The 27,276-nt window shown below is 36.8% G+C and overlaps 1 protein-coding gene across 1 annotated transcript in view; it reads left to right on the plus strand.

The window, feature by feature from the left end:
* LOC125240584 (voltage-dependent calcium channel type A subunit alpha-1) overlaps positions 1-27,276 on the plus strand; it is a 46,170-nt gene that overhangs the window by 12,284 nt on the left and 6,610 nt on the right. The window contains exons 7-31 of the mRNA XM_048148535.1: positions 3-104; positions 881-898; positions 1,495-1,692; positions 2,362-2,576; positions 3,285-3,497; positions 6,636-6,809; positions 9,396-9,452; positions 9,684-9,767; positions 11,106-11,212; positions 11,787-11,909; positions 12,427-12,606; positions 13,035-13,298; positions 14,035-14,178; positions 14,923-15,124; positions 15,206-15,370; positions 18,109-18,219; positions 18,708-18,791; positions 21,329-21,511; positions 22,690-22,781; positions 23,654-23,807; positions 24,255-24,382; positions 24,475-24,677; positions 24,760-24,968; positions 25,452-25,487; positions 27,050-27,225. Of these exons, the coding sequence (XP_048004492.1) occupies positions 3-104; positions 881-898; positions 1,495-1,692; positions 2,362-2,576; positions 3,285-3,497; positions 6,636-6,809; positions 9,396-9,452; positions 9,684-9,767; positions 11,106-11,212; positions 11,787-11,909; positions 12,427-12,606; positions 13,035-13,298; positions 14,035-14,178; positions 14,923-15,124; positions 15,206-15,370; positions 18,109-18,219; positions 18,708-18,791; positions 21,329-21,511; positions 22,690-22,781; positions 23,654-23,807; positions 24,255-24,382; positions 24,475-24,677; positions 24,760-24,968; positions 25,452-25,487; positions 27,050-27,225 (3,622 nt within the window). The remainder of the gene's footprint in view (positions 1-2; positions 105-880; positions 899-1,494; positions 1,693-2,361; positions 2,577-3,284; positions 3,498-6,635; positions 6,810-9,395; positions 9,453-9,683; positions 9,768-11,105; positions 11,213-11,786; positions 11,910-12,426; positions 12,607-13,034; positions 13,299-14,034; positions 14,179-14,922; positions 15,125-15,205; positions 15,371-18,108; positions 18,220-18,707; positions 18,792-21,328; positions 21,512-22,689; positions 22,782-23,653; positions 23,808-24,254; positions 24,383-24,474; positions 24,678-24,759; positions 24,969-25,451; positions 25,488-27,049; positions 27,226-27,276) is intronic.

Raw genomic sequence — 27,276 nt, forward strand, 5'->3', positions numbered from 1 at the left:
AGCGAGGAGAAAAGCAGCGGCCAAAAAGAAGTTAAAAAACCTCGGAAAAAGTAAAAGCACCGACACTGAAGAGGAGGAGCAGGACGAGGAGTGCGGTGACGACGGTCAGTATACCCGTCTCGCTCACACGTATACCATTACCGACTGACAGCAGCAAAGAACTGGTCAACATTACCTAATCAGCGTAATCTTCCTCGGGCCTATGAAACTTGAAACTTCACTTGAAAAACCCGAAAACGTGAAACAAATGACGCTAAATTGGTCGATCTCAATTTAACATTCATACAAACTTACCAGGCGGATTTTTTTTACATTGCGGACTGTTGAGGTTACAATTCAGCACACCAATCAAATACAGCAATGTACCTAATGAAATTCACATGCGGTGTGACACACCAAGTAAATGGGTCAGTTGCAGATGTCGTTCGCAGTTTTCTTTCTTTTAGTTAATTACTACGTGCAGACAAATAGACAATATGTAGAATCGGTTCTTTCTGCTGTTTTTCATCCTTCATTTCTTTATTTCTTACTTCCAGTAGGTACGAGTACATAATTATCTGACTTCATCTAGTTGTACAAAATGAATGTTATTACTTTTGTTCATTAGAAACACGTACGTGTCGATGGCAACAGTATATTATTTAATAACCTTTTCACAATAATTTCAATTATTTCTTTCTTGTGAATAATAGAAGGTTTTGTACCTTATTGTTACAGTAAATTTGATGTGTAATATTTTTATTTACAATAGCAATATTTTAATCGTTTTAGTTTTCTTACATAATTTTATACGAATGTTGCATGACTGTGTTTTGTTTTACACTCATTGCCACCCTACCTTTAAGTATTCGTACTCTATTTCTGTGTTGGTTGTTTACAGTTCCAAAGAAAAAGCAAGGTATGGGATCAAGCGTGATGCTGGTAGAATATTCCTTTACAACTATGTAGTCAAAATAGTATAGTAGGTAATAGTCGTAGAATAGTGACCCTTCAGATCCCGTTAAAGCGCCTTTACGTGAACAAAGACTATAGTAATGTGGCGTAAAGTCGTTTGAGTACCTTCTATGACGTCCTTGCTATTCTTTCATCTGTTGTTAAATGTCCCACTGTCCATGTTAACTAAAGCTTGATAGACTTGGGCTTTAGATCCTTACAGCAAAAAGGTTACCTTACAGCGTGACTTGAACGAGGCTAGAAATAACATGATAAAAATTCCCAGAGGGTCAAAGATTTACGAGCGCGGAGTCGAATTCGAGATGTTATCGAATTTCGACACTGGCGGTGCCAATTACTACAGAGCCTGATTCTGGCACGTTGAGAACATCGCCGACGCTAGAAACATCAACGACATTTAGCTGAATGACGCTAAAATCCCAGTTCTTCCTATAGCTAATGTTGATGCTAGCCAAATTGGTCGTTCGGAATTGTAAGCTTATACATTAGGCTCGCGTGAGGACGTAATATATTTTGTTAATGTTTTATTCGTGCTTTTAGGTTTTTTGAAGAGCAAGACGCGTTCGGTGGGCAAGTGTGCAGACTTCTGGCGGGCGGAAAAGAGATTTCGTTTTTGGATCCGGCACACGGTGAAGACGCAATGGTTCTACTGGTTCGTCATTGTGCTGGTGTTGTTCAACACGATATGTGTCGCCGTAGAGCATTATAAACAACCTAAATGGCTAACCTCATTTTTATGTAAGTATTTAAAGTTTAATGACTAATTGTTGAGTGCACGCTCGGAGCGGAGCATTCGGCGGGGCTTGCAGCGGGTCGGGCGAGCGTGCGTCCACCCTATGCAGTGTCTACTCAGGACACTTGTATGAGCTTCAATTGTTTGACATGCACGCTGCACGTCCCACCCCGCTGCAGGGGGGGGGGTCATGGGGGTCATGACACGTCCCTGGGCACGAAGCTGGATCCGCGCATGTACAGATAGTTATACAACGAATATTGCTGGCCTAATTCGGACAACGCTTCGACGGACCAAGATAATAGACAACTTGACGACATGGTAAGGTTTTAATTATTCAACCAACTTTACCATACAAATTGATTTGATATATTATTATATGTTATGATAATATTGGTCCCTCGATACAGGCGCCTGGTGCCGTAGCCGAATGGCATTTCTGCGATGCGAAACGAAAACGAAACGCCGCGAAAGGTAGTCTGGCTTTGTCGCGCCAATACGCACGAGCGATAGAGATAGATATGTATGAGCGTTTCGTTTCGTGAGCGTTTGTGCCATTCGGCTACGTACCCTGATGTGGAAACCAATGTTTATCAATTTGAATATGAAATATGACTCGGAACTCTGCAGAGTACCACTTGCACAAAATAAACAAATCGCCATCTTTGTTTCAGATTATGCCGAATTTGTGTTCTTGGGTCTTTTTATGATGGAGATGTGGGTGAAGATGTATGCTTTGGGACCGCGAATATACTTCGAATCTTCTTTCAACCGGTTTGACTGCGTGGTCATATCGGGATCCATATTCGAAGTGGTGTGGTCCGAGGTGAAGGGAGGCTCGTTTGGCCTGTCTGTGTTGAGAGCGTTAAGACTGCTGAGGATATTCAAGGTAACTAAGTTTTCCTTTACATTTTATTGGAGTAGTGTAGTTTCATAATAAATGGTACTGCTATAGAAATTTGGGAAGTCTAGGGTGGTTTAACATGATAATACATATCCACTAATATTAGCACTATGGTGCTGGGAACACGGCGGATTTTAGCGGCACGAAAACGGTGGTAGTCAAAGCGTTAACTGTAGCTTGTTATTTTTTTTTGCTCATTTATATTGAAAGTTTGATTTCATGCTAGGTAACTTGAGCTCTAAGTATAAGCAGTATTCAAAAAAATATCAATTAAGCATTCTAAAACCAAAGGTACATTAATGACATGTAGGCAACATAAACATACAGCTTCCTATAGGTACGTTCAACCAACTGAGGGGGGACTGAAATCTTCTCGAGGCTGAGGCGTAGGGTTAGAGCCGGCGTAGCTTTATTTGACGTTCATATGCACATTGTAATATGCCTACTTGAAAAATAAATATTTCATTTTCATTTTCTTTTTTTTTTTCAATTGGAACCCTAGCCACTACAACCATGTCAAAATGACAAGAAGTAAAAGATTTTTTTTAGAATATGATTTATAACGTCACTATGACATAGTTCTACAGTGGCCTAGGGTTTAGGGTAGGGAATTGGTTGACTGTACGGAGCAATATAAATAAGCTGTCAATAATAAACCATATGATGTTAACCTCAACGTTTCTTCAATTCCAGGTCACCAAATACTGGTCATCCCTCAGGAACCTAGTGATATCACTGCTGAACTCCATGAGATCCATCATCTCACTGCTGTTCCTCCTGTTCTTGTTTATCCTCATCTTCGCTTTGCTCGGCATGCAGTTGTTCGGCGGCCAGTTCAACTTCGAGGAGGGAACGCCGCCGACTAACTTCAATACCTTCCCTATAGCGCTGCTTACTGTCTTCCAGGTATGTATTGGAACCTTTAAAGGTTGTTCTGTTCTTATTCTGACAGACATCATATACACAGAAATAATTCCTAGGTACATACATACATACAATACATACAATCACGCCTGTAGCCCATAAAGGGGTAGGCAGAACACATGAAACTACTAAAGCTTCAGTGCTACTCTTGGCAAATAAGGGGTTGAAAGAAAACGAAACTGTGACATTGCAGTGACAAGTTACCAGCCTCTCGCTTACGCCACAATTTAACCCATATCCCATAGTCGCCTTCTACGACACCCACGGGAAGAAAGGGGGTGGTGAAATTCTTTACCCGTCACCACACAGGCAGTTCCTGGGTACAGTCGCCATCAAATCTATCGGGAGCTGTCAAAGCTCTCACAAATATCGAAACTCGCGTCTATTGTCGAGACGTTACCAGATTGCGAGTTGCGATAATTACGAAAGCTTTGACAACTCCGATATATCTAATAACAAAAGTTCTTGAAATTTTCTGTAAATCTTCCTGACTTACAGTACGTGAGAGTTCAAAGGGGCCTTCGGATTTTAGGGCGATAATATGGAAATAAGACCGGCCATTTTCCATTTCACGATTACGTCAAATTTCATCCGAAATCTGAAAGCTCTGTAGTTCAAGTGTGAAAGGGCTGTAGATGTGACAAATTACAACCCCAAACATGAGTACCTATTTGCAACTTATCATGTAAATGTTGATAGTAAAGGGCAATATTATTTCTTAAATAAATAAATATTGGGGGACACCTTACACAGATCAACTTAGCCCCAAACTAAGCAAAGCTTGTACTATGGGTGCTAAGCGACGACATACATACTTAAATAGATAAATACATACTTATATACATAGAAAACATCCATGACTCAGGAACAAATATCTGTGCTCATCACACAAATAAATGGATGGTGATAAGCAATAATGTGTCAACCCACACGCCAACCATTTTGAGAAAATGGCGTCTAAATATTTTTTCTCATTTTTTTGTGTTTCTCTTAAAAAAAATTGTTTTTTATATAGATTGTTGTGTTTTTCAGCTATAATACGTTCAGTAGTAGTGATTATTGTAGCTTAATTTCAAAACAAACTTCAATTTGACGAAATAATGCCCTTTTCTTTTATTGCGAATTGTTCGACGACGTCAAACTTTTTCAAGACTGTGTTATGATACTTAACCCACTTTTGCTAATTGTTTAAAAATATCTATGAGTCTTAAATAAACATGTTAAAGCACATAAATTGTTATTGTAAAATACTCTACCTATTCATATTTTTAACTTTATAAGTGTTAAGTAACATATCAGTCATGGTCACTTATGTTATTAGGTATAAATAATAAAATAATAATAAATATTAAAGGACATTCTTACACAGATTGACTGAGACCCACGGTAAGCTCAAGAAGGCTTGTGTTGTGGGTACTTAGGCAACGATATATATAATATATAAATACTTATATACATAGAAAACATCCATGACTTAGGAACAAATATCTGTGCTCATCACACAAATAAATGCCCTTACCGGGATTCGAACCCGGGACCGCGGCGTAGCAGGCAGGGTCACTACCGACTGCGCCAGACCGGTCGTCATGTAGGAATCAATACATTATTTATTAATCAAACCTTTTAATGATTTTTCTACTCCCGAACTGTTATTCGTCATTTACAGGATTGTGCGTATCGAAAAAACTGAAAACGCATTGTTTGGTTCTGTAATCATGGCAACGCATTGCATTAACGATACTGCGTGCGTGCGCGGGAAGGCTTTGGGCAGCTGAGCTGACAGTGCAAACCTTTGCAATACAGGAAACAGTGTGAATTTCGCGAGAATTATTTAAAAAAACTATTAAAAACTAAGTGCATGGTCGTTGTAAAAGTATTTGTATGCAATGGTGTTTAACTGACTCCAAAATACTCGTGGAAAGTACGCCACTCATATTTCTTGACCTCCTTTAAACGCCTGTTGAATAAAATACTATAAATTAACTATTAGAGTAATGATCATTTCTAGACACATATTTAAATTATCTGTGCTTTTTCAACAAAAAATCGTTACAAAAACCAAATAATCATCTTTAAAAAAACAAACTACTTATCTAAAATATACAACAAAATATTTTTTTACGCTAAGAAATAGACTAAGTCATTTAAATTATGAATAACTCATGACTTGTACAAGAACAAAACATAAAATATCTTTAACAAAATAATAAACTACCATTCAGTAAGTATTCAAAAATCAAACAATATTTTTATGCATACATTAACACGTCTTAATGTAATTAGTAATTATAAAAATATAGTAGCTTATATTAGATTTTTATATAAACACGTACTTGTAAAAAATGTTTGCAAATTGTAATAACGAATATGTATATTCATGACTTAAAATGTTCAATTTCGTACTGAATTTACCATTCATGTGCAAAAATATACTAATGGACTAAGTCATAACTTATTCAAACATAAATTAATATGAACAGTTATATTTTACAATATAGTGTCATGGTACTTACACCAAAAACGAACAATTTATGACCCGAATATAATTTAACAATAATGACTTATGTTTTATAACACGGGTCGTAGCATAAAACAACGAATAAAATATCATTTTGCAATAATCATTCAAGTCTCATAGTGGGTAACTATGTCATTTTTTGCATTTTGCAAGAATGAGTCAAGTGTAAAAAAATCGTTGAGTCAACCCTCATAACACATTATTGTAATTTAAATATGTCTTCTGCCAATTACTATAATAAGTTAAGGTTCTTGACACATTAATGCAAAACAGGCAACACACGATATAGGATTTGTGTTAACCTATTTTTTTACTTTTGGGATAGTAAAAATTTTCAAAATGAAAAGGTCATTTTTGCAAATAGAAGTTTAAAAATCCAGCTATAACATGGCATTAAAATCTCATTTTTTTAGTTTTTGTGGGTTGACACATTATTGCTTATCACCATCCAAATGCCCTTACCGGGATTCGAACCTGGGACCGCGGCTCAGCAGGCAGGGTCACTACCGACTGAGCCAGACCGGTCGTCAAACATTCACAAAACAAACAACAACGCAAACATTCTTTAAAAAAAAAGTAATTTGTACTCTCCATCCTTTCAGATTTTAACAGGTGAAGATTGGAACGAAGTGATGTATCACGGCATCGAATCACAGGGTGGCATTCAGAAGGGCATGATCTACTCTTTGTATTTCGTTATATTGGTGCTTTTCGGGAACTATACACTGCTCAACGTGTTTCTTGCCATCGCTGTCGATAACTTGGCTAACGCTCAGGTAAGTGTGTTACTAATGTAAACTACTCTCTGGTAACCTCACATTGTACGCTTTTCTCGATTTGATGATTGACCGTATCACTGGCCAAAACTAATGCCATATCGATACCTCTGGGTTCAATTGGCGTAAAGGACATTTTGGCGAAAATGAGTTATATATACAGTTTTGTTCAGAATTTCAAGCGCTATCGATCTGTGTAGTTAAAATTTCGATATCTCTTAAAAAGTTGCCTTTACGACCAAGATTTTCTACTATGGACTTGCATAAATAGCTTTTCTGAAGGGGCGTAAATATCAAGTCATTAATTATAAATTATTATTTGAGTCGTAAAGGAAATCTACAAATAAAAATATAGTCGTAAGTCACCTTGATATATATTGTTGCCCTTTAAGCCCTTACTTTTTAAGGATCACTTTCTATAGTAGTGTGGTAAAGTTGGGCGTAAAGGACAAGTTTTTTGTTCTTCGTCCTTTACGACCAGCACTAAAAATATTTTATCCGCAACTGTAATCCATATCATTGGGTTCAATTGTCGTAAAGGACATATAATGCAGGTTTCCAAGAGAAAGATAAACCCACTTTTTTGTTTTTTTTACCTATATTTGTGACGTGTATAAGAAAAATATGCAGATTACGAGTATCTTTAACCTAGTGTAACAACCGTAGTGATAAACTAAACGATTTAGAAGATAGATGGTTGTAAAGGACACGTCAAAAGCTATTAACGTCCTTTACACCCATGATTTGATAGGGTCGTAAATGACGGTCTTAGATGATTTTTATACAAAACCGGGGCGTAATTGTAACCGAAATGGTACAAATGTTGTGCTAAGTTTACAATTAAAAACTGGAAAAATGTGTCAAAACGTACTTAATATGGCATAGAATCACCATAGAATAGACATTAGTTTAATGCAGTGTATTATTTATCTAAGCTATCTTAGAAACAAAAAAGAACAAGACTATTTTATATCCAGTTTTGTAATAAAGAAACAATATTTGCTTAAAAACGATCTACTAATACTTTGGCAACAAGCTCAAAGTTATTTTTTTAGTATTCGCCGCTGTTGAATAGTCAGTAGGTTACGCATTCAGCCTTTAATTCTAGCGGGGAAACGCTTTCGTAGTATTATTATACTGCGGCGAGATGTAGGTAATTTAAAAAAAAACACTATGGTAATCAGGGTACGTACCCACAACGTATGCACAAACGCTCACGATAATATCTATTTCGTAGCTATATATCTTTATCGCTCTTGCGTATTGCACCAGACTGCATTTTTGTCGGCGTCTGGCGTCGACGATTGCCATTCAGCTACGCCGCCAGTAAACTTTAACAGTAGACTATACTAACATTTAGTGCGACAATAACAGGTGCGTTTCGCTAGCGAATGAGCATTAGCGTTTGGTGACTTGGTTATGTACCCACAGGTACTTAAAGCATTGACTATAATATTTCTAGGATTGAACTCATAATTAAGATTATTCTTATTTAACAGGTTAAAGACTAAATAACAATCTTCTGTTTTAAAATTATCAAACATATGAATCAACATAGTAGGTAGTCTTGACTACAGTTACTATTATTTATTAGTTGGTCACAGTTTGTATACGCGTCCTAACTTGCGTTTATAAATTGGTACTTAACTCTTAGTTATTCTTAGAACTTCTTTCTACTTTAGACTTAAAATTACTGTCGTATTAATATAGTCTACTGTTCACAGTTGCTGATTAAAGTTTACGTGATTACCATTAGTGTTTTTATATTTACTTAAACTACGAAAGCGTTTCCCTGCTAGAATTAAATACTGAATGCGTAACTTATTGAGAGTTGAGACAGCGGCGAGTACTAAAATAATAACTTTCCAAAATACTAGATAGTTTTTAAGCAAGTGTTGTTTCTTTATTGCAAAACTGGGTATAAAATAGTCTTGTTCTTTGTCTTTGCTAAATATTTAGATAAATATACACTGTAACACTATTGTGGCTATTCTATGGCATATTAACTACGTTTTGATACATTTTTCAAGTTTTTCAATTGTAAACTAAGCTAAAAACAGTTGCCATTTGTACCATTCCGGTTACATTTACGCCCCGAATTTGTATAAAAATCATCTAAGACCGTCATTTACGACCCTATCAACTCTAATTGTTCAAAAAAATCGTGGGTGTAAAGGACGTTCATAGCATTTTGACATGCCCTTTACAACCATCTAACTTCTAAACCGTTTAGTTTATCACTACAGGTGCTACACTAGGTTAAGGATACTAAAAATCTACATATTTTTCTATACACGTCACAAATATAGGTCAAAAAACAAAAAAGCTATAAACATTTTTCTAAAAAAAAAGTTGTTTTTTGCTTCTCCTGAAAACCTGCATTTTGTCCTTTACGCCAATTGAACCCAAAGGTATCGATATCACAAAAAATATTGCAGAAATCTTGCTAAAGTTAACATTTCAATGTCTTCCTTCGATATAATATGAGGTCACCAGAGACTTGAACGTTCTTTGTCATGTTACACTGTTGTGCCGCACCTGTAAATTCCAAGCTTTTCGTGTAAATGTTTCATGTTATAATTCCAGGAGTTGACGGCGGCGGAAGAGGAGCAGGTGGAGGAGGACAAGGAGAAGCAACTTGCAGTAAGTACACCCTCTCTTTACCTTGTCACGCTGTTTTTCACATGAATGTTACTATTTCATCCTCTGATGCTTCCGACCTGAGTTGATAGAATCACTATTTTCAAAGTCATAGCATGTTCAACCACTCTTCCACGAGCATAAACACAACACTTTCGAGCGGTTGTTGTATGGAAGATCGGATGTGCTGAACAAAATTTGTTTCATACGACAACCTCTGTTTCGGCTGATTAGGAATTGAAGAAAGAGATGGGAGCGTTACACGCGGTGGACGGGATACCACCCGAAGTAGATTCCCCGTCGCCCACTACCAGGAAGGTAAAGCAGCTCGATGGTGGTGTAAGCCAGGCTTGATCATGCGCAATAGATTTGGAACATTGTTGGTCAGATAATATCTTATAGATGACGCACACTCGACTGAGCTCGTCCGTACTAAGCTCGAACCGTGCTTGACTCGATGTAGAAAATATTACTAAATTGCCAGTTACATATCTATGTCGTGACTCAATTTTAGACAAAACCTCCTCAACGCTATACAAAAGGCTCAATTCGACGCACATGGACTCATTAATAAAAGATTTAACACGGGATGAGCTCCGCTCGATGTGATGTGTGTCATCTAAATAACATTAGTCCATACCTGGGATCACTCGGGGCACTTACATATTATACACAGTGAATTAGCTAACTATTTTATCTAACTATTTTAGCTAACTTTTTTTATTATACTTTTATAAACAAATTATAACGCGTAACGTTTGGACTCTAGGAACAGGGCGCTAATATAAATCAGATCAACAACTAAACTTGATGTTCGCAGTACTCAAAATCAAAAAACAAAACAAGTGCAACAAATCACGTTGAAGAAGTGAGATTACAGACATATTTTTATAATCGGACCTTTTCATAGTAATCTATAATTTTCAATGAGTATAAGTATTATTATATATCGATATCAAATCCTATAACGTGCCCGAGTTATCACAGCTATGACCATTACTATCCTAGTAACTTTATGCTTATTTATTAAGTACTACCTACATATTTTAAAGTTCACTATGATGCAATCAACAATGTTCTCAAGATTGTCTCATGCGAGTATGTGTCGCTTTTGTGGGCCTGATGGTTGTTACTTATAGGTGTTCTTTACATTGTTATCGTTGTTGTATAGTATGCTATCTCGTATAATGTTACACCTATCGTTTGTGTTCTCCAGGCGTAAAAAGTACGTACCTATCTATTGTTGTTTAAATTTACCTTATGATTGTTCCTCCTTTCTTCTGGCTAGTTCACGTGTGTGAGAACAGGTGGCGTCACCAGTATACAAGCTATAGTAATGCATGTGTGTGTAGAAACTGCTCAGTTACTGTTACTATACTAGCTTCAATGTTATGTTTATGTTACATAAAATGTATTATTGTCAATAATAATTTTCTAGTGCTTAATCATTAAATATCAAAATTATTTCAATTAGAAACCGATGAACATTAATTAATTTGCAAATTCGAAGTTATGTTGAGTAATAGATGAATATGTAACTTACTTTGTTACGAGCCTTGCTAGATGGCATACCTATATAAAGTCATGTCATGAGTAGATTCTATTAGCCCAAGTTTTTGTTTCAAGTCGCTTATTCAGCGTTTAAAAACATTTCAGAACAAAAAGAAAGAAGAGGCCAAAAAGGAGGATGATGACGAGGTGCCAGATGGACCAAAACCAATGCTGCCATATTCGTCCATGTTCATTTTGTCACCCACTAATCCGTAAGTTAACCGAATATTTATAAATTGCATCTTTGTACAGTCAGGAACAAATACATATATGAATGCAGCTAAAGTGCCTAAAATGTATACACTAGGTACATTAATGTACAGGCAATTAAGTCATGTCATGTATACTCGTACGTAATTGGACAATTTGGCTGTTTCATATCTTTACGGACTAAACATATTATGTGTCCACTGACGACTAAAGGTTCCACATTATTCATTGAAAATGAAAATGAAATATTTATTTTTCAAGTAGGCATATTACAATGCGCATATGAACGTCAAATAAAGCTACGCCGGCTCTAACCCTACGCCTCAGCCTCGAGAAGATTTCAGTCCCCCCTCAGTTGGGAGGGGGGACTGAAATCTTCTCGAGGATTTCCTCATTATCATGAGAACGCAAAGAAATCTTATCCCTATAACAAATGACAAAGTTGGACTTATTGCCAGCCGCAGACGGGTAGAAGATAATTTTAATTTCTAAACTAAGTAGAACTTTGTCGAAATCTTTGTTTACGTAATGATATATATACCTACGTTTAAAACAAAGTGTTTATTTTGATTGCAGAATTAGGAGAGGCGCACATTGGGTTGTAAATTTAAAATACTTTGATTTTTTTATCATGATTGTTATATGTATGAGTTCTGCGGCTTTAGCAGCTGAAGATCCTGTAGTTGAAGAAAGCGCCTGGTACGTATAAATAATACATTATATATTATAACTAATTAATTTCATGTAATTATTTAAATAGTAAATTATTGTTAGCCACCCCTTACTTACATCGATACAATAGACTGAACCATATCCTGGCCCCATCTCCAGATCTTAGAGGTGTTATATTTAAGCTCGTTTTCCGACCTTAAGAAATCAGTTTCAAATTTTAATGACACGTATTAAAATTCAAACTCATACCTTAGGCACTGGTCCCACCGCGAGCTAGTAACCTATGAGCTATCGGCTATAAAAACGAACCAAAGATAAGCACTCCCGTGTAAATAAAAGAGACACGGCGATGTTTATAGTTACTCGCCCAGCGGTGAGCTATCAAAATCGCCGTGTCTCTTTTATTTGCACGGGAGTGCTTATCTTTTCGTTTTTATAGCCTTTAGTGCCTTAACAACCCTCACGAACTATCAGCTAGGGTGTAAAGGGATACATCTCAAAATAAAGTCTTGTGTTAGAACTAACGAAAGCATTTCTTTCACAGGAATAAAATATTAAATTTATTCGATTACGCGTTCACCGGTGTATTCACCGTTGAAATGTTACTCAAGATTGTTGATCTGGGTATACTATTTCACCCGGGTGCTTATCTTCGTGATCTGTGGAACATCATGGATGCTGCTGTCGTAATATGTGCCCTAGTAAGCTTCGGTTTTGAAATCGGGTAAGTAAAAATTTCGTAACACTTATCATAATAACCTCTAGCCAGTCTAGCCCCCTAGGGTGTTTATAGGTTAAAGAGGCCGGCAGTTCCGTTGGAGTTTAAATCTTAGTTCGGACAAAACAAGATTGCATTTGTCTTAACAAGTTTTAGAGCATAAAATACTCAAGTCAATCGCTTGCAAGGTTCATACTCAGGTTGTAGGTTTCAGGGCTCATACTAGTACTAAAATTGATTGGCTTCATGTGTCCTCTTGGTCTCAAACATAAGTGTGAATTTTGTGTAGTCATCAGTGCCACAGACCTACTACCTAAGTTTTCTGTGATCCTATTAGAGGTAGTCTAAATTGAAGACTTCATTGAGAGTTTCACCTTCATGCTATATGTATATCTTTCATTTGTTTATATAAATATGTTTTTTTATTGTTACAGAGGCGTGAAAAAGGGCGCTCAGAATCTATCGACGATAAAGTCGTTAAGAGTGTTGCGAGTGTTAAGACCGTTGAAAACTATAAAACGAATCCCTAAATTAAAAGCAGTGTTTGACTGTGTGGTGAACTCTTTGAAAAACGTCATAAACATTCTCATAGTGTACATATTGTTTCAATTCATATTTGCTGTAATTGCAGTACAACTTTTTAATGGTAAATTTTTTCACTGCAACGATATCAGTAAGAATACATTTGAAGACTGCCAGTAAGTATACTTTGCTTTTACTGTTGTAATGTTTTGTAGTATTTCGTCACATAAATTTAGACTAAATTATGAACTCTTCGTATATTATATTAACGTGCCTTATATTAATCAACGCTGCCTTTAACACATTCGGTGCCAGCGCGCTATGCGCTACGATGCTACGAGCGTAGCAGATAACATGGGAAAATGGTAGACATGTGTAGCGAAAAACACAATACGAACAGATAGCTCGATATCAGCTCATGGCACTGAATGTGTTTTTTTTTTTTGATGTGGCCTTATGAGCCGAGCTTTTTCTTTTTTAAGCTCTTTCGCTCATGATCGGTCTGAATGTTTTAAATAATATAAGGGTATATAAAGTAATGGTCTTTGAAGTTAGGCGGTTAGGCGACTTGATTGTATTTACTTTCGAATATAAACGATTTTCATTTGTTTTAATGCCTAATCACTACGCCCACGATTCCCGATATAATGATTACCTATATTTATCGTCACTACTTTGAAAAAAAAACTTGTATCTTCTCCTGTCAATGAAAAGAAAAATGTAGTAAGTATGTATGGAATGCATATGTATAGACTTTACTACGTTTTAACTTTGAGTAGCAGTGTGAGATACAAGATTTTTTCAAAGTAATGGCGATATGTCATAAATAAATTATTTTAAAGAACTATTAGGTTCATGTGATAACTGTGATAAGTTATATTGAGGTACAAAATGTGTTTGTTTCCTTTGCAGAGGGTCGTATTTCGTCTACGAGGCGAATAGCCTGCTGCCGAAAGTAAGCAAACGGCAGTGGACGACGCAATTCTTCCATTACGACAACGTCGCCACTGCCATGCTCACGCTTTTTGCGGTACAGACGGGAGAAGGGTGGCCACAGTAAGTGACGATTGCATTCATTCACTAGCGTCTTCTGGAGCATTCCATGAAAAAGTCCCATGTCTCGTACAAACGCGATTTTTGTCCAAATTGGCTGGGGTAAAAGGGATTTTTTTCTGAGGTAATGTGCAGAATTATGCACAGAAAACTGATTATGTTTTAAACGCCGAAAAAAATAATCGCAACACAGGAAACTTAACCCCTGAACTGCCTTGTTCCAGATCTGTCCCAGACAATTTAAACTGTAATTAACCGATTGAAGGTTATTAATTCAGTAGCAAATTTTTGACAACGTCGTTCCAGGGGTTAATGCGTTTGTACGGGACAGCCCGTGAAATGCTCCTTCTGAGCACCGGCGTCGGCACCAGGAGGGCGATTTTTTAATGTCGCACACGGGATTTTGTCACAATACCGGTTGAAAACGGTGACTTGCTTATTATTTTCAGTGACAATTTTCTGAATTCGAACGCGTGAGACTCAAAAATCGGCCCGGTGCTATGTAGTAGGCTAGACGCTGACACTCGGGAGATCCCATTGGGGTGATTTTTTATGCAATAACAAATGCCAGTATCAGTTGCCAGTGACACCGCTTGTATTTTTTATATATTTGTGTGGTTAAGTGGGTATATGGGAACACTGAAGCTTCGTCAACATTTCATGCAAACTTTATCCATCATGGCCTATTTTCTTGACGATCTTTATGCATCTTGTAATTCCTCAAACAACGTAAACTTTATTTTCCAGGGTGTTACAAAACTCCATGGCTGCTACATATGAAGATAGGGGACCCATACAAAACTTTCGAATAGAAATGTCCATATTTTATATAGTTTATTTTGTGGTGTTTCCGTTCTTCTTTGTTAATATATTCGTAGCTCTGATAATTATCACATTTCAAGAGCAAGGTGAAGCCGAATTACAAGACGGTGAAATTGATAAGAATCAGGTAAGTTCAGTGTTTAATTTCGTGCAAAAGTAGGAAGCAGTATATTTTTTTATCATCTTAAACTAACATTCTTGTTTGCAGAAATCGTGTATAGACTTTACTATAGAAGCGCGGCCTCTTGAAAGGTATATGCCAAGCAAAAGGGCGAGTTTTAAGTACAAAGTGTGGAGAATAGTAGTCTCTACGCCTTTTGAGTACTTCATCATGACTCTCATCGTACTCAACACATTGTTACTCATGATGAAGGTATGTACCACAATCTTTCTGTTGTTTCTATATTTAAGTACATTGAAATATTTAATGAGAACAGTAATCTTGTCGATGATAGTAGGCATAAATATTGTATAATTGTACCTATACACTAGATCAAAATATCGTCTAAACAGACTACATACCAACATGAGTAAGCACTTTGAATGTAAAATGTAGAAGCGGTCACTAATGAATTAGTTGCTGGAAAAAGTTAGACCAACCACAAGGCACAGTTGATGACGAGTTAGTTTAGCAGAACAACTTCGGTAATCACTTAGCGCTCGACCGAAGCTAGACAGGTGCTTGTGACCGGACGCACTGCGGCATGCCCGAAGACCACACAAAATTGTTAGAAGCAAATTCATCAAACGCTTACGCTACCATAGTTCATAATTGATCTACCAAAGCTAATCTTTATGTTACCAGCGTCAGCGTCAAGTGAATTTGATCGGTTCCTACATTTCTTAGTGGCCTTCGGGCAAAGGTACCTACGAGTACCTTTTAGCCCTGCCCAAAATTGAGCCCGCTCCTGGTACAACTGTCTAGTTTGGTAAAGAGCATACTGTCCCTAATAATAAGTAATATCCACTATATGTTATATTTGCGTGCGTCCAATACTTGTCGGCACCTAACAACCCCGTTCTAGCGAAATTGTGTACACCTCACTTTGTAATTCCCGCCTTAGCTACAAAGGAAACAAAATAAGAATTGGCTATTAAATTCAAAGTACTGCCTAGCATAAGATTTTCAAAATTACACAACACATGCAACACTTACAATGACATTTTTGGAATACGAACTCGTCGCGAGACTTAGGTACACTGCATCGGAATGCGCCGTGGATCTGTCTAAGCCTATCCCGTCAAGTGTACGCCACGAATAATTTCATTGTTTTAATCCTACGTTCAGTTCTGTGTTCCTTTCGTGACTCCTTGCTTGCTATTCATTATGTATGTATCAATGTCTACTGCACGATAAGCGTATCCTTCCTGCACATCTACAGCACATGAAACACAAGATATGAATTGGACTATTCGTGCTTGTCGATGCACAACTACTCTGAAAGCAGTGAGCTCGGGGCATGGGCCATTATTGTTGTTCGTGTTGCATGATCTTGTATAAGACCTATTCCTAACTGTTTTTGTGAGCGATCTGCATGCTTCGTGGAATGGCCTACTGCCAGGCGTGATTGTTGGTGGTGGCTATCAGCTGCTTAAATTTCACCGGGAAATCAAAATTTACATAGGAAATTATACTGGTCCAGTAACAAAACAAAAGTTCATAACTGTTCAGAATTTGTGTGTTAAGAATCCCCTCATTATGTTATATTGATTTTAGTAATATTTGGTTTAGTAGGCAAGAAAGCATTTGCTGATGCTCTCGTTCACTGTGACCCTGTGTATTTTTGTTGATCTTAATGACTTGTCGGCACGTTTCCTCACCTCACTCATTTCATGCTATCCCTCTCTTTTGTTCTCCTTTTATAACTGACCGTCGTCCAAAATAGTAGGACCTAATTAAAGCTATGATACAACATTACTTGCCAACGTATAGTTATATAACATCACATCTATCAGTACTCATTAAATTATTGAAGTCTTGATACGATTATATGGAGTAACAAATATCTATTTTCATTGCCATGGGTTTATCCAATACGCCTGGCACATCATCACAAAATGGCAGTACTATAATCAAAATGACCTCTACGCGGATATCCTCAAGTATTCGAATATGGGGTTCACTGGAATGTTTTCTGTGGAAACGGTGTTGAAAATCATCGCTTACGGTGTCAAAGTAAGTAGACCAATACACGGATCGTTCTGGTAAATCATTTGGTTACTATGGAACAGCAAAAATAGGTACAAATGTACTCTTTCTGTTTACTAACATGTTTTTTTGTCTATTTACATGACTGTATGGGAATAATTCGAGCCGAGTAAATAATATCCCTACCCGATGACCACCCAATGTTGATACCTTTTACAAGATTTCTCTCTTAAATTAAAGGCTTAGATGCCAATGAAAACGAAACCATTTTTCGGCATTTCATTGTTGAGCATGGCTTTCCTGCTGCATGCGGCACCTGTTTGTTTCACACACAGTCAGTATAAATGTTCCTTTACTTTTAACTGTACTTGTGGTTTCAAGCTGTCTTCAGAGAATTAGCCATCCGAACAAGGGTCAGGTAAGTTAACAGTCGGATCAAAATGGCGAAGTACTGCTGTAGTGAAAGGTTTGTAAAATTCTGTTTCTTCTATTAATTATATGTACATTATATTGCAAGTCTCTTGTTAGCGTCTAATAGCTCACAACGGATTTGCAAAATTGATGTCTTGTAAATTTGTGGTGAAGCAATTGTGCATGTTTGTTTAATCCGATTGCATGAACGCACGTGCTGCACTGAGAAGCCACATTACGACAACACATATACACATTAACACACATATACTGACAACAGGGTCACGAAAAAGGGGAACTTAACAGCACACACCAGCATACATTCACCTCAACATGGTATACACAAAACGAGTTTGTTTTCTAAAGTTATAGCTGATAGTAGTAAAAGTTAATCTTGTTAGAGTATTAAAACGTGAGCCAGAACTATTTTTAAGAACTCTGCAGTCTTTGTTCCTGTTATGTTTTTGTCTAGATGTTGTTAAAAGTAAATCTGGCTCGGTATTTACTTATTAAGTTTGAGGTTAAAAATATTGGTATTGATTTTGTGGTAGTTTCACGAGGCTCCAACACTACTCATGGACTCGTTATCATTAATGAACCTCATCTTTACGATCTTCTTCTTTCTCGAGACCGTTATGAAGCTGATTGCCTTCGGATGTCAGGTAAGCTACCCTTCAATTAGTATTACAGATTTAAGTAATAATATAATTCTTGTACACACGGCGCAACATTGATTATGTTCATAATTATATCCAGTAATGCCGTGTATATGAGATAACACACATTATTTTCTTTAATATATCTTAGAATGATTTTTTAGCATTCAATATTCAGTACTGACTTGAATATTATTAAATTAGAATTTATAGAATATAAAACGCCGCTTAATTTTTATATGATATAGTTTTCATGTCACTCAACTAAAAAAATTATAGATATGCAAAATTATTTCATTTTGAATAATATATAAGAGAGAGATTCCTTATCCCACTCCACATCCTACTTGTTCTAGATAGAAAGTGTACATTTGTACCCCCTGTTCATTTTTTGATTACTTTTCGATATAATATTGATTAACATACATTTATTCTTTTTGTAACTTGCACTGTGCAAATAACTCTAAAAATTATCGTGAAATTTATGTTTCCAGAATTTTTTCAAAGATCCATGGAATACATTCGATTTTATAACGGTCATTGGAAGTATTATTGACGCTCTCATCATGGAATTGGGCGTGAGTATTCATGTCAGATGTAATTACGATCCTTGAGCTATTAAGATGTCCTCCGGGTTGCAAGATAAATACTCTCAAATCTAGCTGATACCGTTGATCATTAAACTCCAGAGACCTAATGACTTCTTGAAACCTCAGGGATTGTACTTAAATTATCTTTATTAGATCTAAACAGTTTTCTGTCATAACGAAGCACCGATAACTATGCGTATCGTCATATCTGTAAGTAGGTACTTCATATTCATAAAATAACAGACGTATTATTTACGTACGAATCAGCCAAAAATACCCAACATAAACAACGAAAGCTAGATTCAAAGCAATTTGGACTCACTCTTTAAGATATTGCGTGTAAGGTGCACCGGGTAAATTTCCACTGGGGGATAATTTCAACTACTTAATTGAAATATTTTCCTTGTTTTACACTATTGACTAGAGTGTCATAACCTCATAACTCATATGTGTCAATTGAGCACGCGTGCAAAGTGTGACCACACATATGGCACTCTAGTTAATAATGTAAAACGTGGAAAAAATTTAAATAAGTAGTTAGAATTTTCCCCCAATCTAAATTGTCCCGGTGCACCTTACATCAAGATCTTCAATTCTCTTTAATTTATCGAATATTTAATTATTTATCTACACATTTTTTAATGTTTTTCAAGCAGCATAGGTGCATGTGGCGTGACTTCTCCCAATATTAGCGTTTTGACTGTAAGATTTTCAAGGTTATACGTTTAATCGTATCTATGCTGTTTAAAAAATATTATTATAATTAAGGTAATTCTAATCGCCGATTAACTTCATTAAATTAAAAGATTCGTTTGTGCAAGCAATTTTTTTTTCATTTATTTGGAAATAAGACAAGGCAATATGTTTGATTTCACATTCCTTAAAACTCTGGTTCTTTTGGTCCAGGGTATAACAATAATTTGATTCAATTTCAGTTTATAAAATTATTAGTTTTATAGTTTAACGGCTGCCGAAGACGAATGGGTAATGTTTTGGTCGTTATGTTTGAGAGTCGAAGAAGGTAAACGATTTGTCCTGATTACAGAGCGATCTGCCAGAACACTGTGCCTCTGACATATCCTGTCAGCAGGTAACCAACTGAGTTCATTGTTTTGCTAGGAAACATAGTATTTTACTGTCATGTGTACAATGGATTTCTAGTAGAACTCGTAACTACATAAACTGACAATTTATGGTAGTGCTAGATCTAGGCTAGATATTGTAGTTACACTAAGAAAGTGTTTTCTTAAATTTAAATTATTTAGTTACAAGATTGTTACAGTAAACTTTGCTAACAAAAAAGTATTTTAGATTTATAAAGTTTTAAAGTTTATACGTAATTTGATAGTATTTATAGTTATGTTGGCTATTATTTCATTGTTTTGTTATTTTGGAAGATTTGTGTAATATTTAACCATATCATTTTTAGATTAAATGAGATCTTATAGATTGTGTGATCAATGAATTATGGTACTTGATTTATTTAATTAATTTACTTTAGTGTGTAAATTCACAGACCGAAGCAGTGTGAATTTTTTTCTTAATTCTTAAATTTGATTAGTATTAGAATTTATATGAATTGTATAAAACCAGACAAATATTTTATAAGTAATTATAATCAAACATACGTATAATTCCTTTTTGGTAATCTATAGGAGATTACTGTAGATTTTAAAATCAATACATTTCTTGTCAATACGTTATTGGAAAATGAAAAAAGCGCAAAATAATTCATATGAAGCTTTGATCACACACAATGACTTTTTAAAATATTATTGTCAATTCTTTCAATTTTTATGCTGTGTTTGTGATCCAATTTTTATGACGTGCGCTATTTCCATTTTTCAATAAGTTTAGCTATTTTCTACAAAACATAAAAGTAATTAAAACGTTTTGTTGAAGTTGTGCATTAGAGAAAAACAAATTTAGTTAACTGTGTAATAAAAAAGTAGCTACTTAATAACGAATTTCGAGGTTCCATCAACACATTATTTTTTCGAGATTAACTCCCTAAAATAAAAGAGTATGTTTTCCATTAACATAGTAATTGTTTAAGAGTTAAACCAAACTATTTTATTTTGTAATGGGTTGAGATTTCCTACCATTCCATTTTATTTTTGATGTAATTATTTGTAGCAACAAGAAATACTAGTAAAGTTTAACCTTGATATCGTTACACTTTAGATATGGACACGTATCAATGAAGAAGTCAGTCTATGACAAGCAAAGAGCATTTTACATAATCAAAAACAACTACACTTAAAAAATATTTGTTTTAAATTGACTATAAATGATGTTAGTTTTGATAATATACTTGGGTGTTGGTGGAACTGAAGAGGCCAGGCCCCGTAGCCGAATGGCATTTCTCTGACGCGAAACGAAAACGAAACGCCGCGAAAGCTAGTCTGGCTCTGTCGCGCCAATACGCACGAGCGATAGAGATAGATATCTACTAGCGTTTCGTTTCGTGAGCGTTTGTGCCATTCGGCTACGCACCCAGGCAGTAACGCTGTGGACGGTTGCAGGAGAACACTTTCAACGTCGGTTTCCTCCGCCTGTTTCGAGCCGCGCGACTGATCAAGCTGCTCAGGCAGGGCTACACCATTCGAATACTGTTGTGGACGTTCGTGCAGAGCTTCAAAGCCTTACCCTACGTGTGCCTTCTCATCGCGATGCTCTTCTTTATCTACGCCATCATTGGGATGCAGGTCTGTTCATCATTTCTCTCGTATGTCTCTTCATGCAATGTGCCCTTACGGACCTAATAATGACAATGATAACATTTTCTGTCTCAATACTTAAGTCCGGGGAAAATTAATAGTTTGTATAGCTTTTACAGTTGGTAATCATAATATACACAGTATTAGATTTAAATTGTTCATTAGTATATTCTGTATGATTTTGGGTACTGTAATGCTCATTAGCATTTTTATAAATTAGATAATTTATTAGAAATAAAAAACAGCTTCATATTAATAATTACTAGTTGACCTAGTTTAGCTTACAACGTAGGTTTGTAGTGTACGGGGTGCAAGCTATATTAGGTTTAAAATTTAATCTGCCGTAATTTTACTTTTCCTTTGAAATGTAACTAGATGTCAAATAGTTACGTTTATACTGGTTGCTAATTACTGCTAGCGCAGACATTCCTGCCAGAACATTGTTTTGTTCCATTCCATCTGAAGTCAGTAGTTTCATTCTCAAGAGTCATTCGTATTCCATAGGCTAAAACTACATGGAAGCGCAGGAGCATTACACTGTAGTAGGCACTGATCATTTTCTAATGGCAGGTTTTCGGAAACATGCAATACGATCCAGACACTGCCATCAACAGGCATAACAACTTCCGATCATTCGTGGGAGCACTTTTGCTGCTATTTCGGTGAGAGTACAGTACAGCGTAGTGGTGCCAACCGATCTTTTCTGTTCACTTGTCCACTGAGCGGCAGGGCGGCACACGGCCGGGATCCTTTCTAATGAGCATGGCACATGCAGTGCGGTGTGGCATCTTGACTCAACTCTTGCGCAGTTGTGCCCAAGACTCCGACACTACTCTCTATGTTACATGTACATACCAATCATGATCATCGATCTCGCATCAACATGTCGTAAACATAGTGTTTGGTCACATTCAAGAGTAGATTTAGCCGATAGTGTTGTCTTCAAATTGTCCTTAATATTGCATCTCATTTTTGTAACTAGTAAACCCTTGTATACTATTGTTTTCGCATTGTACCCCTAAAACATTTTATTAGCGGTAGCAATAGATCATTTAGGTAGAACCAACTTAGTAACTGTAATAGAGCGGGGTGAGCATAGGATGTGTAGGGTACACGTATTTTTGCACACAATGCTGATTTTCTGTGTTGTATCTGCTTGGACACAGGTGTTTGGCAATATAGACTTAGCACCCGACTCAGATATGAACAGACACAACAACTTTCAAAGCTTCATTCAAGCACTCATGCTACTATTCAGGTAAGGGACAATACCATGATTATATCCGTTACATTATATATCTGGGTATAACAAAATTATAGACAGATAATTGATGTTGCTTTGCCATATGTGACAACGCTGTGTCAGCATTAATACTGAGAAACAACAATCGGACACGGGTTTACCTTTCCTAAAATTTCTACTACCTTTTCAAAACAGGTAATATTATGAATAGGTCTGTGTTTGGCAAATGCATGATTGCCCTCACTGCATGACGTTAAATTCGAAGTCAAATTGTACCTCCACATAGGTTTTGTGGCAAAATTAGTTTACACTTGTTAGAATCACATGCATTCTAAACTTTAAATGTTTAGTTATTTACCATATAGGTATTCAAAATAATTGGTTTACCCGACAATACCCAATAGTTACGAATATTTTTTTCATATGTCAAAACCGAATCACTGATTCTTGTGCCTGTTGAATAAAAAGGCTTTCATAATGTTTGACAACATTTTAACGAGATTACTTTATAAAAGAACTCAAAGATACAGCGTTTCGGTTTGCTGCATAGCTAAAAGACCCTTGAACTACTGACTGACTCTTATAATTTAAAAAATAATTACCTACCACGATATCTCTAATTCAAATGGTCGCGTATCCTGGATTTTGCACGTTTGCACACATTATTTGCATATGAGTACATGTTTTGAAAAATACAGACCGAAAAGGGACCCCGTCCGATATGAGAAAATCAAGTTTAGGCAGACGAAATATAATATTGCAGTCGTAGCGACGCGGATCCGTATAAATTTTATGCCTTTCTCGGGTCGAACTGGGCCATCCGTAAATCAAGGGTGTTTTGGGTGATCGTATCACATGCAGGTATTTGTTAGTCACTTGTAATTCAGATGCGCAACGGGCGAGTCCTGGCCTAACATCATGCTGGCGTGCCTCAAGCCGGCAAAGTGCGACGAGAAGGCCGGGAAGAGTCCAAGCGAACCTTGCGGAAGCACGCTGGCTTACGCCTACTTCGTATCGTTTATATTCTTCTGTTCCTTTCTTGTAAGTACCTTAATTGTTGTAGAGTCTGTTCGGTAAAAGAAGAGTCGTTGTTGTTGTTGGATTGAACCCTATACATCTCACGACACCTCTCTCTCCTGAATAGGCAACATAAATAATTATTAACGTGTCTATATTTGATGAAGTTTTAATCGTAATTACTTACATATACATAGGGGAAGATTAGCATATGAGAGTCATTTCCTTTATTTTGGTATGTTGAAGCGAATCGGTGCCAAAATTACTCGTGTGATGTTTTTATTAAAAGAAATAAATTCTAGTACAGAATTTCTTCCGAAACAATCAAAATAATGTATGTTCATAATCTGACTCTTTCATGCCAATTATCCTCTCACTTAAATAATTATACCACTTGTCCTAGTAGAAAATTCGTTATATTCTTCAACGTAGCCTTAGTCAAAATTACTTATATAATTCGAATGTTCGCAGATGTTAAATTTATTCGTTGCCGTCATTATGGATAATTTTGATTACCTAACGAGGGATTCGTCCATCCTCGGCGCACATCACCTTGATGAGTTTGTTAGAATATGGGCAGAATACGACCCAAATGCCACGTAAGTTTTTACCAGTATACACGTATCGTATTTATTATATTTATTTCAGTGCTGTGCTTGTTTACTTAATACGTGTTAAATTTATTTTTCAGCGGAAAGATCCATTTTACGGAAATGTATGATATGTTAAAAAATATGGATCCTCCGTTGGGGTTTGGTAACAAGTGTCCGAATAGGTTGGCCTATAAGAAATTAATTAGAATGAATATGCCGTTAGACGACGAAGGAAAGGTTAATTTTACTACCACTCTCTTTGCGTTGATACGGGAAAATTTAAACATCAAGATGAGATCAGGTAAAGATACATATTAAATAGCGTAAAGAAACAATGGGAAATGAACTAAACATAGTTATTTTAAAGAGCAATGTGTTTTTAGCGGACGAGATGGACCAAGCGGATGAAGAGCTGAGGGAAACGATCACTCACATATGGCCATTGCAAGCGAAGAAAATGTTAGATTTGCTGGTGCCTCGAAACGATGTACTCAATACAGGGAAAATGACCGTGGGCAAGATCTACGCGGGCCTCCTCATCCTCGAGAGCTGGAGATCTACTAGGTTTGGCCGGAATCCGCAGGGCGTCACGGTAAGTTGCTGTGTAAATATTGTATTCTGCACTGATGTTTTTGTTCGGTATTTCAACAAAGATGAACTGTTGTTAGGTATATGTCGTAGGTGCGTAGTTCTAATGAAGCCAGAGTAAATACGTGTGGCTACCGTGTAATCAATGTACAGCATCTTCTGTTCCTTTGAGCCAAATGTAAATATTAAAGAATAGGTAATACCACACGTTAAAGTAGTGTTTGTTGATGGACCCTTATAATTCCCCACATTAGTGTAAAGTTCTAACATTATAGTTAGTTAAGTATAGTTGATTGTGTTATTTATGTGGATGTATTGTTGTTAAATGACGCTAAAATTGGAATTGAAGTTGAGTCGAGAATGAGATTGGAAATTCGATTGGCTTCTTTATTTTATCAGCGCTAGCAAAGCACAACAATACAAAGTCACGTTAGTGGAATCGACTCGTACGAGTATGAGTCGACTACATTGGTGGTTTACTTTTCAGGCATTCGGCGAGAATAGCCCTACGGCCAATCAGCCGGTAGTATTAAATATTTTACGGAACGAGACTTTGACTACTTTTTTCTTGCACTGTTCTAGACATTTTTATTTTTTCATATTTTATCTCGCATCGTATTTGGAAATTCATGCAAAAAATATTCCAAATGGCCGATTATGACTTCTAAAGTCATCGCAATAGTAACCCATGAGTGAAATCATACCATGATAGTAGCATAGAATAGATACAGTTGATTTTATCACCAGCGACGCACTTGATGTACTGGCTCAAATACCCTTGTGCGCGTCAAGCATATTTTTGTCTGTCAAGTGTCCGTCAGGGCTTCGTAAACCACGACATAGTGACCTGTCCTATAGTTGCAAAATAAACGTAGATGTCTCATTGTTGGAGAGTTGTTGGCAGTGTCTAGTAGCTGTTGAATGTCCGACGTAGTGCCCCATGTGTGTCGTCTTCTACCAACTCGTATCGCTCGCTACTCCTACACCTTCTTCTAATTGTGTTGACTTTCAATTGGCGAAATCAGATGTATTGTTTGACCGTTTTAGGAAAATTTGCATGGCAACCATTGGATATTCAGAAAGTGTTTCTTCCTCCAGTAGTTTTGTGTTATACCGAATGAATGTTTTATTTTTTGTCTAATTATCTACTTTTGGCTCAATTAATTTATTCATTGTAGAAGCCTGAAGATTACTGATGAACGAAATAATATGCTTTTCTGCTACGCTCATTTTGCCTAAGAATGTATTTTTCTGTATAATAGAATGGGCATTTAATATCGACGCTATTTCGAAAAAGTATCCTAAGGGCTATCCTTCTGATTTCATGCTTTCGATATCACGAGATTCTTGTACCTTTTCGAAATAGTTATGATATATACATAATAATTAATTACAAATAAGGCAATTTTCATATTTTAAGCGCATGTTGGAAAGAAATACTCGATTTTTTTTTATCTGATAACGAACGATGCAGCAGTCATAATCTAGCTGCAGATCAAACTGCATCTGGCTTCAATATTTTCGCACTAACCTTTCAATAGCACCATGTATATGAATATATTAAAGCTTTGTAATTTACAGCTCTATCATATATGTATCGTACTATTAATCAGTCATCCAACGTATTCACTGAACAGAAACTCTGACATAGTACAATACCTACTAACATACCGTGTTATAGTTGTTTTCTCAGATATACAGCCGCATTCATCTTCACTATACACCACAGATATACAATGCAGTATGCATTCATTTTACAATGTCCATTCGTTGGAATTCTTACACTCAACAAACATACACTATTACACAAACTAAAGAACTCCAGCATGGACATAAGGTGTGATTGCGCAGACTCATGTAGGCTTTAGTCCGGGGTTCCCAACAAAGCGACCAACAACCAAATAGCTTGCATAGATAGTTATGGTTTAGAGACCAGTGGTGAGGTTCTCAGCGGCCCGTGTTCCGCGGAGCACGGGTCGGGGACCTGCTTTAGTTAGTTGGCATTGTGTTGGTTGGCGGCGTGTGACATGAGCTTGCGCATACGCGTGTGTGGGGTGGATGTGTGAAGTGGGGTGCGTGGTGCAGAAGGCGTCCTTCTTTAACTGCCTGTTGGACGTGGCGGCGGGGCTGGGCCCGGGCTCGCGCGCCGGCTCGCTCAGCCACGAGCCGCCCGTCGCCCTGCCGGCCGCTGCCCATCACGAGGACCACGACTCCCACACCCTCGCGGACCTCGCCCGACGGAACACCAGAAAGTCACTCAAGTGAGTACACATTACATAAGCTCATATTTTATTTACGATACATGGAATTAA

Source organism: Leguminivora glycinivorella, chromosome Z (genome assembly GCF_023078275.1).
Source record: "Leguminivora glycinivorella isolate SPB_JAAS2020 chromosome Z, LegGlyc_1.1, whole genome shotgun sequence".
Classification (NCBI taxonomy): Eukaryota; Metazoa; Arthropoda; class Insecta; order Lepidoptera; family Tortricidae; genus Leguminivora; species Leguminivora glycinivorella.